This window comes from Somniosus microcephalus, chromosome 6 (genome assembly GCF_052327205.1).
Source record: "Somniosus microcephalus isolate GS21.2 chromosome 6, FLI_Smic_1.0, whole genome shotgun sequence".
NCBI classification, from domain to species: domain Eukaryota; kingdom Metazoa; phylum Chordata; class Chondrichthyes; order Squaliformes; family Somniosidae; genus Somniosus; species Somniosus microcephalus.
This window is the reverse complement of record NC_140992.1, coordinates 260,401,707-260,417,843: the sequence shown is the minus strand read 5'-3', so window position 1 is coordinate 260,417,843 and position 16,137 is coordinate 260,401,707. Positions and strand designations below refer to the sequence as shown.

At 49.6% G+C, this 16,137-nt stretch overlaps 1 protein-coding gene across 3 annotated transcripts in view; it reads left to right on the top strand.

Annotated features, from left to right (window-relative positions):
* Nucleotides 1-16,137, top strand: part of gse1b (Gse1 coiled-coil protein b) — a 692,985-nt gene that overhangs the window by 664,251 nt on the left and 12,597 nt on the right. For all 3 annotated transcript variants that reach the window (XM_085991808.1, XM_085991807.1, XM_085991809.1), the window contains 4 exons: nt 4,994-5,264; nt 6,781-6,897; nt 9,500-9,892; nt 15,537-15,806. In XM_085991808.1, the coding sequence (XP_085847934.1) occupies nt 4,994-5,264; nt 6,781-6,897; nt 9,500-9,892; nt 15,537-15,806 (1,051 nt within the window). The remainder of the gene's footprint in view (nt 1-4,993; nt 5,265-6,780; nt 6,898-9,499; nt 9,893-15,536; nt 15,807-16,137) is intronic.

The following is a 16,137-nucleotide window of genomic DNA, read 5'->3' as shown; positions in this document are numbered from 1 at the left end:
AGTTCTAGTTTCACCCATCATTGGGAACATCCTCACCGCATCCACCCGATCAAACCCCTTCACAATCTTATATGTTTCAATAAGATCGCCTCTCATTCTTCTGAACTCCAATGAGTAGAGTCCCAATCTACTCAACCTCTCCTCATATGACCACCCCCTCATCCCCGGGATTAACCGAGTGAACCTTCTTTGTACTGACTCGAGAGCAAGTATGTCTTTTCTTAAGTATGGACACCAAAACTGTATGCAGTATTCCAGGTGCGGTCTCACCAATACCTTGTACAACTGCAGCAATACCTCCCTGTTTTTATATTCCATCCCCCTAGCAATAAAAGCCAACATTCCATTGGCCTTCTTGATCACTTGCTGCACCTGCATACTAACTTTTTGAGTTTCGTGCACCAGGACCCCCAGATCCCTTTGTACTACAGTACTTTCCAGTTTCTTGCCATTAAGATAATAACTTGCTCTATGATTTTTCCTGCCAAAGTGCATAACCTCACACTTTCCAGTATTGTATTCCATCTGCCAAATCTCTGCCCACTTACTTAGCCTGTCTATGTCCCCTTGCAGGTTTTTTATGTCCTCCTCACTCACTACTTTCCGTCCCATCTTTGTATCATCTGCAAACTTTGATATGTTACACTCGGTCCCCTCCTCCAAATCGTTAATATAGATTGTAAAGAGTTGGGGACCCAGCACTGACCCCTGCGGAACACCACTAGTTACTGGTTGCCAATCTGAGAACGAACCATTTATCCCAACTCTCTGCTTTCTGTTAGAGAGCCAATCCTCCACCCACGCCAGAATATTACCCCCAATCCCGTGATTTTTTATCTTGAGCAATAATCTTTTGTGTGGCACCTTGTCAAATGCCTTTTGGAAGTCTAAATACACTACGTCCACTGGTTCCCCTTTATCCACCCTGTATGTTACTTCCTCAAAAAACTCCAGCAAATTTGTCAAACATGACTTCCCCTTCATGAAACCATGCTGAGTTTGTCCTATTAAATTATGTTTATCCAAATGTCCCGTTACTGTCTCCTTAATAATGGACTCTTAACATTTTACCAACCACAGATGTTAGGCTAACCGGTCTATAGTTTCCAGCCTTCTGCCTACTACCCTTTTTAAATAAGGGTGTTACATTAGCAGTTTTCCAATCTGCCGGGACCTTTGCTGAGGCCTAAATGGTTCTCGGAGAGCCGGCACAGTTATGATGGGCCCAATGGCCACTTTCTGTGCTGCAGAATTCTATGATCACACGACTTCACGCTCCTCTGTTTCGCCTTGTGACTACACTGAAGATGGCAGTGTCCCTTGAACTTACTCCTGTGTCTGTCCGTCGGCTCTCTTTGTACCTATACTGAGGAGATTCTGTAGATTACCATTACTGACATTTAGGTCTTTGTCCAATACTTTACATTTCTGTCCCTGCATCTAACAGCAACATAATGGTGACTTAAAATGATAAAGATTTGACTTCTGGGTCTACAGTCCAGTGTGGGGGCTTCACTCATTGACAGAACAATGCTAAATGCCAACTTACTGACCTGAATTAGGTGTAAAAATGATTTAAATTTGTCCTGAGTCAATCAATCTTCATTTAATTACATTATCATCTCAATACATTTCTTCATTTCCCCCCCTGATGCTTACAATGAAACCACTGAACAGGATCATTAGTTCTTCTACCCATGAATTCACCAATTTAGCAGCTTTAATTCAGCTACACAGCGACTAGCTGAGGAGCTTCAATTGGCCCATTTTGGATTGCTGAATTGCTTCAGAAAATGGTTGCTGGTGCTGGGGAACACACCCCCTTTATCCCACGGGACGCGCTCCACGATTTACTGAACGGCAGCAGGACAGCCACGCCTGCTCGTGCAGGGTTGTTTTCCAGTTGTGATTCGTGGCTGTTGTTTTTCCGTCCCCGGAGCAAGGGGAGGAGGTGGGGCTCTCTACAGGCCAGCAAGAACTCGGTAGGCCCGTGGGAGCAGGCCGAGCCCCTCGTCACACTGGCAGCCAGGGGACGGGGCTTCCTCCAGAGACTGCGGCAGAAACCACCTCTTTGGGTGGGTCTCAAACCCTCTGGAGACTGCAGTGCCGTCTCGTTGACTTCACTGGCAACAGTGGAACTGGCTCAGCAATAGCACAGCCGGCGTGTACAAGATGGAGCTGCGCTGATGATCAGCGGGCATTTGCTGAATTTGACACAATCAGCAGAGTGTCTATTCAAGTCTGTTCTGTTAAAAGTATAGGGGGAGAAATTGAGTCGCGCCCCGGAAAAATTAGCGTCGCGCGGCCGCCATTGAGTGGTAGCGCCCCAAAAGGGAAGCGGGGCGCTACTGGAAGCGCCCTGGCTCCCTCTTGGGGCGCTGCGAGGGAATATCGCGGTGCTACGTGCCGCAATGCCACGGTATTGCAGGCTTTCCTCCCCTTCTTAAAGGGGAGGGGCCTTGCGCAGCGAGACCCGGGGCACAGCTGGGCCCCCGGGGATCGGAGTGCCGGCAAAAGAGCCCGGCACTCAAGACCCGGGAGCACAGCCGGCACACCGCGGGGGGGCGGGTCAGGAAGCCGGGGACGGCAGCGGAGGCAGGTGCTGGCAGGCACCCGGCACCTCGCCTTTAAATAACGCCGCCCCGGCCGCAGGTAGGCCCCCCCTGACCCCGTCGGACATAGCATCCGGCGGTAAGTCAGGGGGCGCTACCGAAGATCGCGGGCGGGGTGCTGCGCACGCCAATGATGTCATCGCCATGGGGCATTAACGGTTAGCACCGCCGCTAACCTCATGCTGAAATTCACAGGAGACGTTGGCGGCGCCGCTAGTTGCTTTGCGTCCCATTAGCGCCCTCTTAAGGCGCTAACAGGGGGCGCAAAGCAACTGAATTTTTCCCCCATAGTTTTGGGAAGACTCCCCCAAAAAATAACATCACCTTTCCGAGTGTTACTCTCGTCTCCGCTATTCCCTCAAGTCAAAAATGAAGTTACCAAGTAGTCGTGCTTGTTCCCTTTTAATATTGTCTTCCTTGCTCCTCTTTTATCCCCCCTTTTCCTGAAATCAACAGGATTTGAAGGGTGTGAAGTTAGAAATCTCATTCCCGGCACAGGGTGGGTGGGACAGGATTCGAGCCTGTTTGACAGAGAGCTAATGGGAGTGGGGTGGGACCGACTGCAAATCAGCCGCTCTTCGAGAGCCACTGCTTACATGTAAAGGGAAGCTGCAAGCAAAATCGGTGGTGCGGAAGTGAGGGCTATCAAGAAAATCAAAGACACAAAACAGAAGGCACGCCAAAAGCAAAAATGACCGTGATAATCAATGTTCGGCAAACCAACTCCAGAAAGTTATAACAAAATAACTCCTAATGTAACCGCCAATAAACCACATCTTTGAGAGTTCAACTCCCAAAGGCCTTGGTTCTGGCGGCCATTTTGTATGGTCTCATGACGCTGTCAGCACTTTCTGTGCGAGCTTTTGTTGTGCCTGCCACTCGCTCGATTACCTGGCACCTCCACCACCCCCCCCCCCACCTCCCCCCCCGGGGCCATTGTGTGCCCGTGCATTGGCTGCTTCCTATCAGAATGTCTGCCACGCCGCACCCAGAGGTTCAATGATCCACTCTGCTGGTCAGGACGAGAACTCCGTTAAGCCTGGGTGTATCTTGGGAACTTGTCAGAAGAACTGCTGTCAACCCCATTCACCGGTATGGCGACTTCTGTACAATCCCACGGGCAACATCGCTGTACAATCCCACGGGCAACATCGAGAAAGCTTTGGGAAATAGAACAGGACTATGGGAGCATTGGATCTAATAGAACAGGGGAGGGGATAAATGAATCCCCACGAAGGACATCCATTCATTACACACAGGAGTGTGGGGAAAGGGAATCTTACCTAGTATTGACCTGTTAGTGGAGTGCGAAGTACATTAGGAAATGGGGTTCTGCAGCTTAGTGGCCCCTACCTGCCTTTTCACTGCAGTAGGATTGGCTCCTCTGCTTTTGAATGAAACCAGGCTGATTTTTGAATGGGCCGTTGAAAATTTTGAAACTGCAAACCTGATACCCAAAATCCATTCTTTCCACTTCTATTTTGTGACGATTTGAGATGTTCATTATTAAGGTTTTTAAATACATGAAATGACATCGTATTTACAGCACAGAAACAGGTCAACAGGTCCACACTCCACACGAGCCTCCTCCCACTCGTCATCTCACCCTGTCAGCATATCCTTCTATTCCTCTCTCCCTCATGTGTTTATCTAGTTTCCCTTAAATGCATCAATCCTATTAACCTCAACTACTCCCTGTGCTGGCGAATTCCACCTTCTCACCACTCTCTGGAGAAAGACGTTTCTCCTGAATTCCCTATTGGATTTGTTAGTGACTGCCTTATATATTTATGGATCAGAACTTGAGCTTTGACCCCTGTCCCTTGCCCCCGACTACACCTCTCCAGTTTTGGACTTGGGCCTAGGTGGTATTCTGTGTAACAAGGTCTCCCGACGGTAGATGCATAAAGACCTGGGTACAAAAATCTCTACCAACCAAATACATATAATGAAAATAACTGATTCGAATATCCGAATGGAAAAGGGAGACTGTCCTATACTCCGAGGCTAGAATGGCAGAAAGATGTAGGGTCGGGGGAGCTTTTCATGGAATCTTACAGCACAAAAGGAGGCCATTTGGCCCATCATGCTTGTGCCGCTCTCTGAACGAGCTCTCCAATTCGGCCCACTCCCCTGCTCTTTTCCCCATAGCCTTGCAGAGGTTCTCCCCTTCAAGTATTTACCCAGTTCCCTTTTGAAAGTCATAGGACGCTAAAGGTGAGCTAACAGCCAGGAAATGTAAATGAAATGAGAAGCAGGAGAGGAGCTTGCGATCAGTCCTGCTGCATCTCATTTTGAAAAGTGTGCACGCTCTGTCTCAGCTCTTGCCCCTTTACGCTCGAGGCTGCCCAGTTAATCTCGACCCGACTTTGCCGTTTCAGAAACTGGATTTTCTGGGAGTGTTCAGCCTGACGACCCAAGCCCGCAGGGAGGAGGTGCTCAAGCAGAAGCGACGCAAGAGGCGGCGGATGCTGATGGAGCGGAGCCCCTCGCCGCCACCGGTCCCCAACAAGCGCCACGCGCCCTCGCCGCGGCTCCCGGCCGCCAGCAAGTACAGCGCCGATGAAATGAACAGCACTCCCGACCTCGCGGAGAAGAAGAGATTTCTGACATCTTTTAGCCTCGCGCACATACTCCCAGAGAAAAGAAAGGGTAACACTTGTTTCTTAATAATGAGCAGCTCCAGAGAACAGCGGTCACTAGGTCTCCAGTTGGAGCTGTGTGTGTTTATTTGCTGACGGGATCATTTTATTACTCTTTACTCCCCCATCCATTTATTCCCTCTGAAGTTCTCCCCTAATCCTTCCTTTCTGAAAGTGAGGGGCTCCGTTCCATGTGTTCTAGTGACTGTCTGGTATCTCACCCACATTGTCACCCGTCTGGTATCTCACCCAGATTGTCACCCGTCTGGTATCTCACCCACATTGTCACCCGTCTGGTATCTCACCCACATTGTCACCCGTCTGGTATCTCACCCACATTGTCACCCGTCTGGTATCTCACCCACATTGTCACCCGTCTGGTATCTCACCCACTCTTTACATTTGAGCCTTACCAGTGTCCGCAGACGATTTGACCCTACGTGGTGGAGGTGGGCGTGGGCCCTTTAAGGGGCTGCTCAGCCCATTCAAATTATCGCGCATGCGCGTTTTTTGCCATTAGAACACCGTTGAGCCGGCTGCGCGGGACCTGCAGATCGCTGCGGGGCCGCAGGGCTTAAAGGGAGCATTGGCCAGAGCTCAGTCCTGCCCTCCCCTCCCATCTGCCCCGGCACACTTTCCAGCGGGTCCCTGGATAGCAATTGGGAGCAGGAAGGCTTGGGATCTTTAACGTCCACCTGTGAGGGTAGGGTTTACCATCTCATCCGAAAGTCGGCACCTCTGACAGTGCAGCACTCCCTCAGTATTGCACTGGAGCACCAGCCTAGGTTATGTGCTCAAGTCTCTTGAGGTGGGACGTGAACCCACGACCTTCTGACTTGGAGGTGCGAGTTCTACCAACTGAAGCACGGCTAATACCTAACCCCAAGGCTCATACCCGTTTGGCTGCCATAACAGTTCGTGTTCCCCCCCCCCCCCCCCCCCCCCCCCCCCCCCCGTTAATTCTCCATCCCAGGTGTTTTACCCACTCTGCTAACCTTTGCTCCCTCCACTCAGTGGCGAGAGTGCTCCCACTGAGCCCAGGTTGACAAGAGACCTTACCCTCCAAAAGTAATTCATTGTCTGCAGCACTTTGAGCCATTTCAATGACGTGACAACAGCACTATATAAATGGAAGTATTGTCATTTAAAATCTGAAAAGAATCTTCTGGCAAAAATCAGAACATATTAACCCCCCTCCCTCCGCCATTTATATTGGATTTTTTTTTGTGTGTGTGTGTGTGTGTGTGCGTAGTTGTCAAAATCACCCATCTGGTCTCCAGCCGTAATAGGCCAGGATCCGCTCTTTAACGGATCTCAGTCGGACTGAGGTCGGGAGCTTAGTGCTGAGTGGGCCTAAACCTGCACCCTGGCCACTGGCCCCATCTCAACACCAACGCACCTGGCTCAGTAGAGTCCGCGCATCGCGCACAGTCTTATTTCTCTGTTCAGTTGTCTGCTTCTTTAAAGCTCAGTGTTAACCCTGTTATTTATCAGTGCTTATCTATCTCTCCATCTCTCTCTCACAGAAAAGGAGACCCTGACAGAAATGATCCAGTCCATAAAACAGAAGACACAGCCTTCAGAAGCATCTTTTAAATATCTCTCTCCTCCATCGTGCAGCAGTCCCAGCTCGTCTCAGACTGGTGAGTATTGACCTCTTCAAGAGGTTCTTTTGTAACTAGTCTGTGAGAAGCTCCTGGTTTTAATCTGAATTGTTGTGATCACTTGGGTTTAGCTGCAAATACACTTCGGTGCTGACTTTCCTCTGGAGTTACGGTGACTCCCGGTGTACTATCAGGGGGGCAGGGCAGAAAACCGGTCAAGAAACCATTCCGCCAACTCCCACTTTCTGAGATTTCCTGCCGGGTGTGATGTTAGGTGTCCAGTATGTGTGGCCGGGCCTGTTATAATGACTTGCGAATGACGGCAATATTTATCAACATATTTCCTGTCATTTGCACAACAGATTCTCGCCATACAGCACGCTCAGAGATCAGAGTGTCCCCTCCGTGTCCCAAAGGGAGTTGGGTCAATTCAATTCTCCAATCCCTGCAAAATGTAGGGGTGGGGAAATACCTACTACTCAACAGCCCAGAGACAGCTAGCCCCCTTCACGCATTCTTTTTATCTCTCTCTTTCAATGTCCATCCTTATTTCTCTTTCTGTATATTTCTTCTCTCGCTCTCCCTCTCTGTTTCTCTCCATTTATCCCTCTCTGAGCGATTTCCCTCCCTTCCCAATGGCACCTGCTACAATTATGCTAATGAGCCTGACCCCAGGAAACCAGCTTGGGGACGGGGCACAGACAGGGTCAGTCTTCACCCGTCCGTCCCGTTCCCCCGCCCGCTGCAACCCATTCCGCCTGGGGCCCAGGAGAAAAATCAGCCCCATTTGTTCCCCTCAAAAACTTATTTTGCTGATGAGCCAGATGGAAAATTATGCTTTTCGGAATAGAATTCCTTTTTTTCCACTTAACTTTTCTCTGCCTTATAATCTGAAGACGTTATTAAGTGTTATCAGTGAATTTTCATGAACTGCAAAGCAAAAACCTCACAACTCAATCGCAGTGCCGTTTTAAACTTGGCCCCGAGTTAACGGCGGGGCAACCAGCGGTTACGGGGCTGGCAGTTCACAGAAATCACAGAAACCCCACAGTGCAGATAGAGGCCATTTCGGCCCATCGCGCCTGCACCGACACATATCCCACCCGATCCCCGTAACCCCTACACCAACACATATCCCACCCTATCCCCGTAACCCCTACACCAACACATATCCCACCCTATCCCCGTAACCCCTACACCAACACATATCCCACCCTATCCCCGTAACCCCACGTATTTAATCCCCCTAACACTACGGGTCAATTTATCATAGCCAATCAACCTAACCCGCACATCTTTGGACTGTGGGAGGAAACCGGAGCACCCGGAGGAAACCCACGCAAACACAGGGAGAATGTGCAAACTCCACACAGACAGTCACCCGAGGCCGGATTCGAACCCGGGTCCCTGGCGCTGTGAGGCAACAGTGCTAACCACTATGCCACCGTGCTGCCTTGCTGGATAAATTCTGGGGTGCCCGGTATTTGTGGGCTTTGAAGCATCTTGGTGCTGGGATGTCTGGTGATTGTGAGGTTCAGAGCGTGTCCGTTTCAGGAATAATGTAGGGTTGCCCTGGAGCCATGGGATTTGAAACGTCTTGGTTTACGGGGCTAATGTTGGGGCACCGTAGCAGTGACATTGAGAACATCTCGGATTGGGAGGGTGTGGGGGCGGGGGGTGGCGGGTTAACGTTGGTGTGCTCAGAACTTTGGGGTTCGGAGTGTTTCCATTTCAGGAGCAATATTGCAGTGACCTGTAGCCATGGGAGTTTCGAGTATCTCAGTTCGATGGTTAATGCTGGCGCACCTCCAACTTACAGAAGTGGAGAAACGCTCCAATGCCACATCATGTCACGTGCGAACCCCAGTTTAGGCGGACGTGATGTGCTGAAGTGGATGTTTATTTTTTGGGCTTTGCCTGTTGCTGTAGCTGTGAATGGGAGTGATGGCTGTTGACTGTTCAAACCCCTAGGTTCATGTAAGGTGGCCCGGTAGTTGCTGATTAGATCTCTTGTGTGGTACTGAGCTATGCAGATCAGGGACTCCCAGGTTAAATCCTGGTCTGTGCTGAGTCTACTGATCTTGGCCAGGATGCAGTACAATAGTCTCCCAGTACCTCCATCCCAGGGAAGAGTTAAAATCAGCCCAGGTTCAGAGGATCAGTGACCTCTGGTGGCGGTATCTGTGTATGGACACCAGGTTCAATGATAGAAACTCCCTTTTCCACTCACCTGCTTGTCTATGGGTGAAGCCACTGCCCAGTGTAATCCGAAACCATAAAGACCAAAAGGTCTTCGGTTCAGCTTCCAATCTCTGCTGAGCTAGGACTGGCTAACCACGGTGGAACGAGCTCGTGTGAACGTCTGGTGGAGACTGGATCAGGCTCGGCTACGAAGCCATCTGCACGGCTGCCCAGTACTCGTGGGCCAGGCACTTGGGTGTGAGATACCGGGGAGAGCTGCTGTTCCCAGCGGAACCATACCACAGCACCAGTCGGCAGCTTCAGGCGGGAGAGGAGGAAACTGGTTTGTAAAAAAAAAAATGGAAATACTTTGAGCAGAATCCGAGGACGCTAAAGAGCGTTTCTTTGAAAAGCGGCCATTTTGAAATTTTGTGCGCCTTTTCTTTTGTTCCCGACGCAGCCGATTCATCGCACGCGCATTCAGCCGCCGACTCCGACAGGCCGCCAACTGCCAGCCCCGCCGTCCCGTCACTGCCAGAACTCCGGAAGACCGCCGAGCCGGTTAGACCGGAGCCGCCTAAACTCTCGGAGCTGGCCGCGAGGCCAAAGGAGCCAGCCCTGCTCAGCGACAAAAGCAGGCCGCACGAAGGGCACGCTGGGAGGAGAACGGTGAGCGTGCTCAGCAACGCCGCGGGCGCCCTGCAGAAGGACAATCCTGCTGCTGCTGCTGCTGCTGTGCACAGCGTGAGCGAAAAAAGCAAGCCTTGGGAAGTGTTCATGGCCGAGGACTTTGCCCAGCAGTTTCACGAGTCCGTGCTGCAGTCCACGCAACGAGCGTTACAGAAGCATAAAGGTAAATGGGAGCGATTAAAATGCGGCCTTGCTCTGCTGAAGGAAATTACAGCAGCTAATTGTGCATCGCCAACTTTTTACTGCCTTAGATAAGTCTACAGCCTAGAAGATGGTGCACAGCACTGCTAATCTGTCACTGATAGTATCACCATGAGGCATATTTAGCAACACACACAAAAAAATTCAATTAATCCAATAACGCTTAATGTACTGGTATATAATCGTAGTAAATAATACTTAAACTCATACAGCAAAACATCCAGAAGCACTTCATGCAATGAATTACATTTTGAAATGCAGTCATTCTGCACCAGTAATGTCCCACAAACAGCAGTCTGTAGTTTGGTGATGTTGGTTGAGAGAGAATATTTTCAGTTAGTGCCATGGGATTTTTAACATCCACTTGAACCATCGTACTATAAGCTGCCTGTGCGACATCCGTTATTCGCCACCTGAAATTGTTTCCCTCAGTACCAGCTCCAGCTGCTATCTTGCTCAAGTGCTGTCTCTGGCAAGTGTGGGGACTGCTCTGGGACTCCTGGTACTTACAGGACTGCTGAGTAATACAGGAAACTCTTTTTTATCCGGGACCAGCGTGGTGCCGGTTGATCAAAAAGTCCGGATTACAGAGAGGTATACTTACCATTGTACGAGAGCCCCGTACACGGCCACATGTGCAGGAGCCCCAGTTACACGGCCACAGATCCAGGAGTCCCTGTTGCGCGGCCACAGGTGCAGGAACCCCGGTTGCACGGCCACAGGTGCAGGAACCCCGGTTACACGGCCACTAATATATAGTAAAACTTACCTGAACTTCTGAATTTTGCCGGTTAAGAGAGATTTCCTATAATAAGGCGGGGGGGGGGGGAGCTGAGATACTGTATGAATAAAGAGCAGTGAATCTGTGAAGATCTCATTTAGGGGGTAGTTTTCCCAGGTGCGCACTGGGGACAGGGAACCTCGCCTGCTCCAGTGAAGTCAATAAATGGCGAATCCCAGGCAGTGTGTCCGCCATCTTCCAATACGCAGACCAGCTCGCGAGGGTCCCTATCACCAGCACGTACTGAGAAATTTACCCCTTTAGGATCTTTAGAAAACCAACTATTAACTTAAAGAATTATCAAATATAATGGCCTAGAACTTGCAGTCGGCGGCGCACCTCCGGAGTACGCCTCCCGCCCGCGAAACAATTACAAAAGTACCTGCTGGCGGCCGGGCTGCGTAGAGTTGCGGTCTCAGGCCTCGAGGCGGAGGGCAGCGTAATGGCCCACGGATCCCAGGGACACAGGCGGTGCGGAAGCGTCCCTGGGATCACGTGGGCCCGGTCCTCCAATAACAAAGGAGAATTCATTGCAATCATTTACCAAGGGAATCCCCTAATGATAGGCAATGGAATCATAGAAATTTACGGCACAAGGGGAGGCCATTCGGCCCATCGTGTCCGTGCCGGCCAACAAAGAGCTCTCCACCCTAATCCCACTTTCCAGCTCTTGGTCCGTAGCCCTGTAGGTTACGGCACTTCAAGTGTATATCCAAGCATTTTTAAAATGTGGTGAGGGTTTCTGCCTCTCCCACCCTTTCAGGCAGTGAGTTCCAGACCCCCACCACCCTCTGGGTGAAAATAGTTCTCCTCAACTCCCCTCTAATCCTTCTACCAGTTACTTTAAATCTATGCCCCCTGGTTATTGACCTCTCTGCTAGGGGAAATAGGTCCTTCCTGTCCAATCTGTCTCAGCCCCTCATAACTTTATACACCTCAATTAAATCTCCCCTCAGCCTCCTCTGTGCCAAAGAAAACAACCCCAGCCTATCCAATCTTTCCTCATAGCTAAAATTCCCCAGTCCTGGCAACATCCTTGTAAATCTCCTCTGTACCCTCTGTAGTGCAATCACATCCTTCCTGTAATGTGGTGACCAGAACTGTACGCAGTAATCTAGCTGCGGCCTAACTAGTGTTTTATACAGTTCAAGCATAACCTCCCTGCTCTTATATTCTAAGCCTTTAAACCCCAAATAATTATACAATGTACAGAATTGCAATTTTCATAAGTTCCTCCATTGCACCAACTTCAATAAAAAATTTAATTTTGTGATAAATTTAAACACCATAAAGACTGTAATCCGGGCTGGTAGTTGCATAAACTCATTTAAAGTGTATGTGCATAATTTTGGATTTTTAAATGTTTTATACCCTTACGCTGAAGCAAGCAGGCCCTAAGCCTGCTTTTACCAGCTGTAAAAGTTGCGTGGGCAGTTGTTGGGCTAATAGCCCCACTCCGCGCCAGCAATACTCAGTTTTCAGGCGGTTCGGATGATCTGTCATGGCGCAGCCAGACAGATCGCAAGTTCCTGATTTCGCGCATGCGGTAATCCGAAACTTGCGGGGCCTTACAAAGGGAATACAACTAAGCTGTCGCAGAAACGGCAATTTCAGGGCCAATGTTTCTGGAGCCTCAGACATTCCGAGCAAATAGTTTTATGTTGCTTACGTTGAAGTTTGATGTTCACTTCCATTTCCAGAGGAAGATTACAACTTGTTTTATTTTATTCTTCCCACCTCCTGATACCCACCCCCGGTGCTAATGCATGATGGGGCATGGTGCCCGCTGTTATGTCATCCATGTGGCCATCTTTCCTGTAGCAATCCTAGACTGGAAGTGTTGATGGACTATTCAACTATGAGTACCACAGCAGTCCCTACACTTTCCACCAGGAGTCATTGGATAACATAGAAACATAGAAGATAGGAGCAGGAGTAGGCCATTCGGCCCCTCGAGCCTGCTCCGCCATTCAATGCGATCATGGCTGATCATCCAAATTCAGTACCCTGTCCCTGCTTTCTCCCCATATCCCTTGATCCCCTTAGCCTTAAGAAATATATCTAACTCCTTCTTGAATATATTTAATGAATTGGCCTCAACTGTCTTCTGTGGTAGAGAATTCCACAGGTTCACCACTCTCTGGGTGAAGAAATTCCTCCTCATTTCTGTCCTAAATGGCTTACCCCTTATCCTTAGACTGTGACCCCTGGTTCTGGACTCCCCCGTCATCGGGAACAGCCTTCCTGCATCTAGTCTGTCTAGTCCTGTTAGAATTTTATAAGTTTCAATGAGACCCCCTCTCATTCTTCTAAACTCTAGCGAATATAAGTCTAATCGACCCAATCTCTCTCCCTACGTCATTCCAGCCATCCCAGGTATCAGTCTGGTGAATCTTTGCTGCACTCCCTCCATGGCAAGAACATCCTTCCTCAGATAAGGCGACCAAAACTGCGCACAATACGCAAGGTGTGGTCTCACCACAGCCCTGTACAACTGCAGCAAGACATCCTTGCTCCTGTACTCGAATCCTCTCGCTATGAAGGCCAACATACCATTTGCCTTCTTAACCACCTGCTGCACCTGCATGCTTACCTTCAGCGACTGGTGCACAAGGACACCCAGGTCTCGTTGCACTTCCCCTTTTCCCAACCTATTGCCGTTCAGATAATAATCTGCCTTCCTGTTTTTGCCACCAAAGTGGATAACCTCGCATTTATCCACATTATACTGCATCTGCCCAATCGCCCAACCTGTCCAATTGGGAGCAGGATTCCTGATTGAATTTCCCCCTCCCCAATCCGCAACGCAAGGACACTGAAGCCCATTGTAAGTGGCCCAGCCGAGATCAGTTAACTCGGCACAGAGCGGCCATTGAAGCTGGGGCCTTGCGTTCTGTATAGCTGAGAACCACAGAGGCCAGTGCATGTGCCTGTTAAAGCCATCGGGGGGTGGGGGGGGGGGGAGCTGGGCCCTTTGGCCTCACCGTATTCATAAAGGCGTCAGCCAGTGGCTCAGTTGGTAGCACTCTCACCTCTGAGTCAGAAGGTCGTGGGTTCAAGCCCCACCCCTGAGACTTGAGCACTGAATCTAGGCTGACACCCCTAGTGTGGTACTGAGGGAGCGCTGCACTGTTGGAGCTGCCCTGTTTTGGATGAGAGGCGGACGTAAAAGATCGAAGAAGAGCAGGGGTGATCTCCCGGTGTCCTGGCCAATATTTATCCTCCAACCAACACCTAGAAACAGATGATTTGGTGATTTATTTCATTGCTGTTTGTGGGACCTTGCTGTGTGCAAAATTGGCTGCTGCGTTTCCTACATTACAACAGTGACTGTGCTTCCAAAGTACTTCATTGGCTGTAAAGCTCTTTGGGACATCCTGAGGTCGTGAAAGGCGCTATATAAATGCAAGTCCTTCTGCTCCATCCTTATGTCCTTCTGGTGAATGAGCTACACAACCTCATCGATTGACGAGTTGTTTGTTGGGGAGGGCGAGCGGAGCCAGGTTGCGAGTGCTGCACATGCTTTTTAGATAGATTGCTGTTTTCCTATAAAATGAATGTGATGCAGCAACAGTTTCTTGCAGAATACCACAGACACCAGGATGCTAAAGCCCCGCTGGGTTTGAACCTGATCCAGGCTCGTGCTCCCTTGCAAAGCATCCAATTAAACAAGCCGCCTTTTCAGCAAAAGGAAATTATGAACACGTCTCCCTGCAGTAATTGCAAATGATTATCTGTTTACATTTTTTATTCGTTTGTGCTTACTCGTCTGGCTGAAATTCAGACCTAGATTCACACGGGCGAAGTATAGCAGCGAAGGGTTTTACCATGGTTCTTTTAACCAGCCAGATTTATGGCATTAAGCATCCTGAATGTCAAGTGGCCTTATAAAACAGACGAGCAAAGGTAGTGACAGAACATTGAATAAAGGAAGCCAATCGGAGGTAACAAAAAGGTACAGAAATAGGTCGAGAGAATGGAGTTTCACTGCGAAACTGACTTTAACGAGGCGCAATTCATTAACAGCTGGTCACCCGAGAACCTCTGCTGTCCCAGTGTGCAAATGCATCCCAGGAAGATCCCCGTTTCAATCCCTGGTCTGTATGGAGTTCGCTGATTGGTAGTGGCACTCCAGTTAGCTTCAGTGCCTATGGGTCTGAGAATGGAGAAACTCCTAATCATTCTCCATTCAGGCACATGCTGGAAAGTGCCCACCATGGTCAAATAGATAAAGAAAAGAAAGACTTGCATTTATATAGCATCTTTCACAACCTCAGGATGTCCCAAAGCACTTTACAGCCAATGAAGTACTTTCTGAAGTGTAGTCACTGTTGTAATGTAGGAAACGTGGCAGCCAATCGCACAGCAAGCTCCCACAAACAGCAATCTGTTTTAGTGATGTTGATTGAGAGATAAATATTGGCCAGGACACCAGGGATAACTCCCCTGCTCTTCTTCGAAATAGTGCCATGGGATCTTTTACATCCGCCTGAGAAAACAGACGGGGCCTCGGTTTAACGTCTCAAAGACGGCACCTCCGACAGTGCGGCACTCCCTCAGCAGTGCACTGGAGCGTCAGCCTAGCTTTATGTGCTCAAATCTCTGGAGTGGGACTTGAACCCACAACCTTCTGACTACTTAGATGACCTGCTGACCTGTACCCCAACATGAGTCAGATTGTATAGCAGGTCATCCAAGTGGGCATTCTCTAGATATTCTCCCAAACCTTTTACCCATTGATGGCACCTCCTTTCTTCCCATACCCAACGTATCATCGTGTCCTTTCGAAATGTTGAATTTTTTTCCAATGTTCCTTTCTCTTCAGGTACCACAGCGACACTAACCGCGGAGCAAAACCACAAGCTGGACTCCTCTGTCCGCTACAACATTCCAGAGATGCACTCCTCCACCAGAACACTGTTTACACATCAGAACGGCCAGCACATTGCCACACAGACCAGGAAAGGGGTCATGTGCGAGCGGGAGGAGGACACCGACAACGAAGATGACGAGGAAGAGGAGGAATCGAGACCTTTCCATTCGAAATGGCAGGGCATTGAAGCTGTCTTTGAGGCTTACCAAGAATATGTCGAAGGTACGTGGAGCAGTCGGTATCTGTGCCAGTAACTTGCGGCGTCGTGTAGTTTGTCGAGCCCACCGCAGAGTGGGCAAGAATCACACATTTCGGTAAGGTAGAATGAACCACAATACTCTCCCTTCCTCACCCTCACTCCTCAAACAGCGTTAGGGCTCCTACTGCTATAACCATGATTCCCAGCCCTCATTAGGAGATTGCTCCAAAGAAACCAGGGAGCTTGGGTTTAATATCTCACCCAAAGGCTGTCACCTCCAATAATGCAGCATTATCTCAGAACCGCATTGGAGTGTCGGCCTGGACTCTGCACCGGGGAAATCAACTTTGCTGC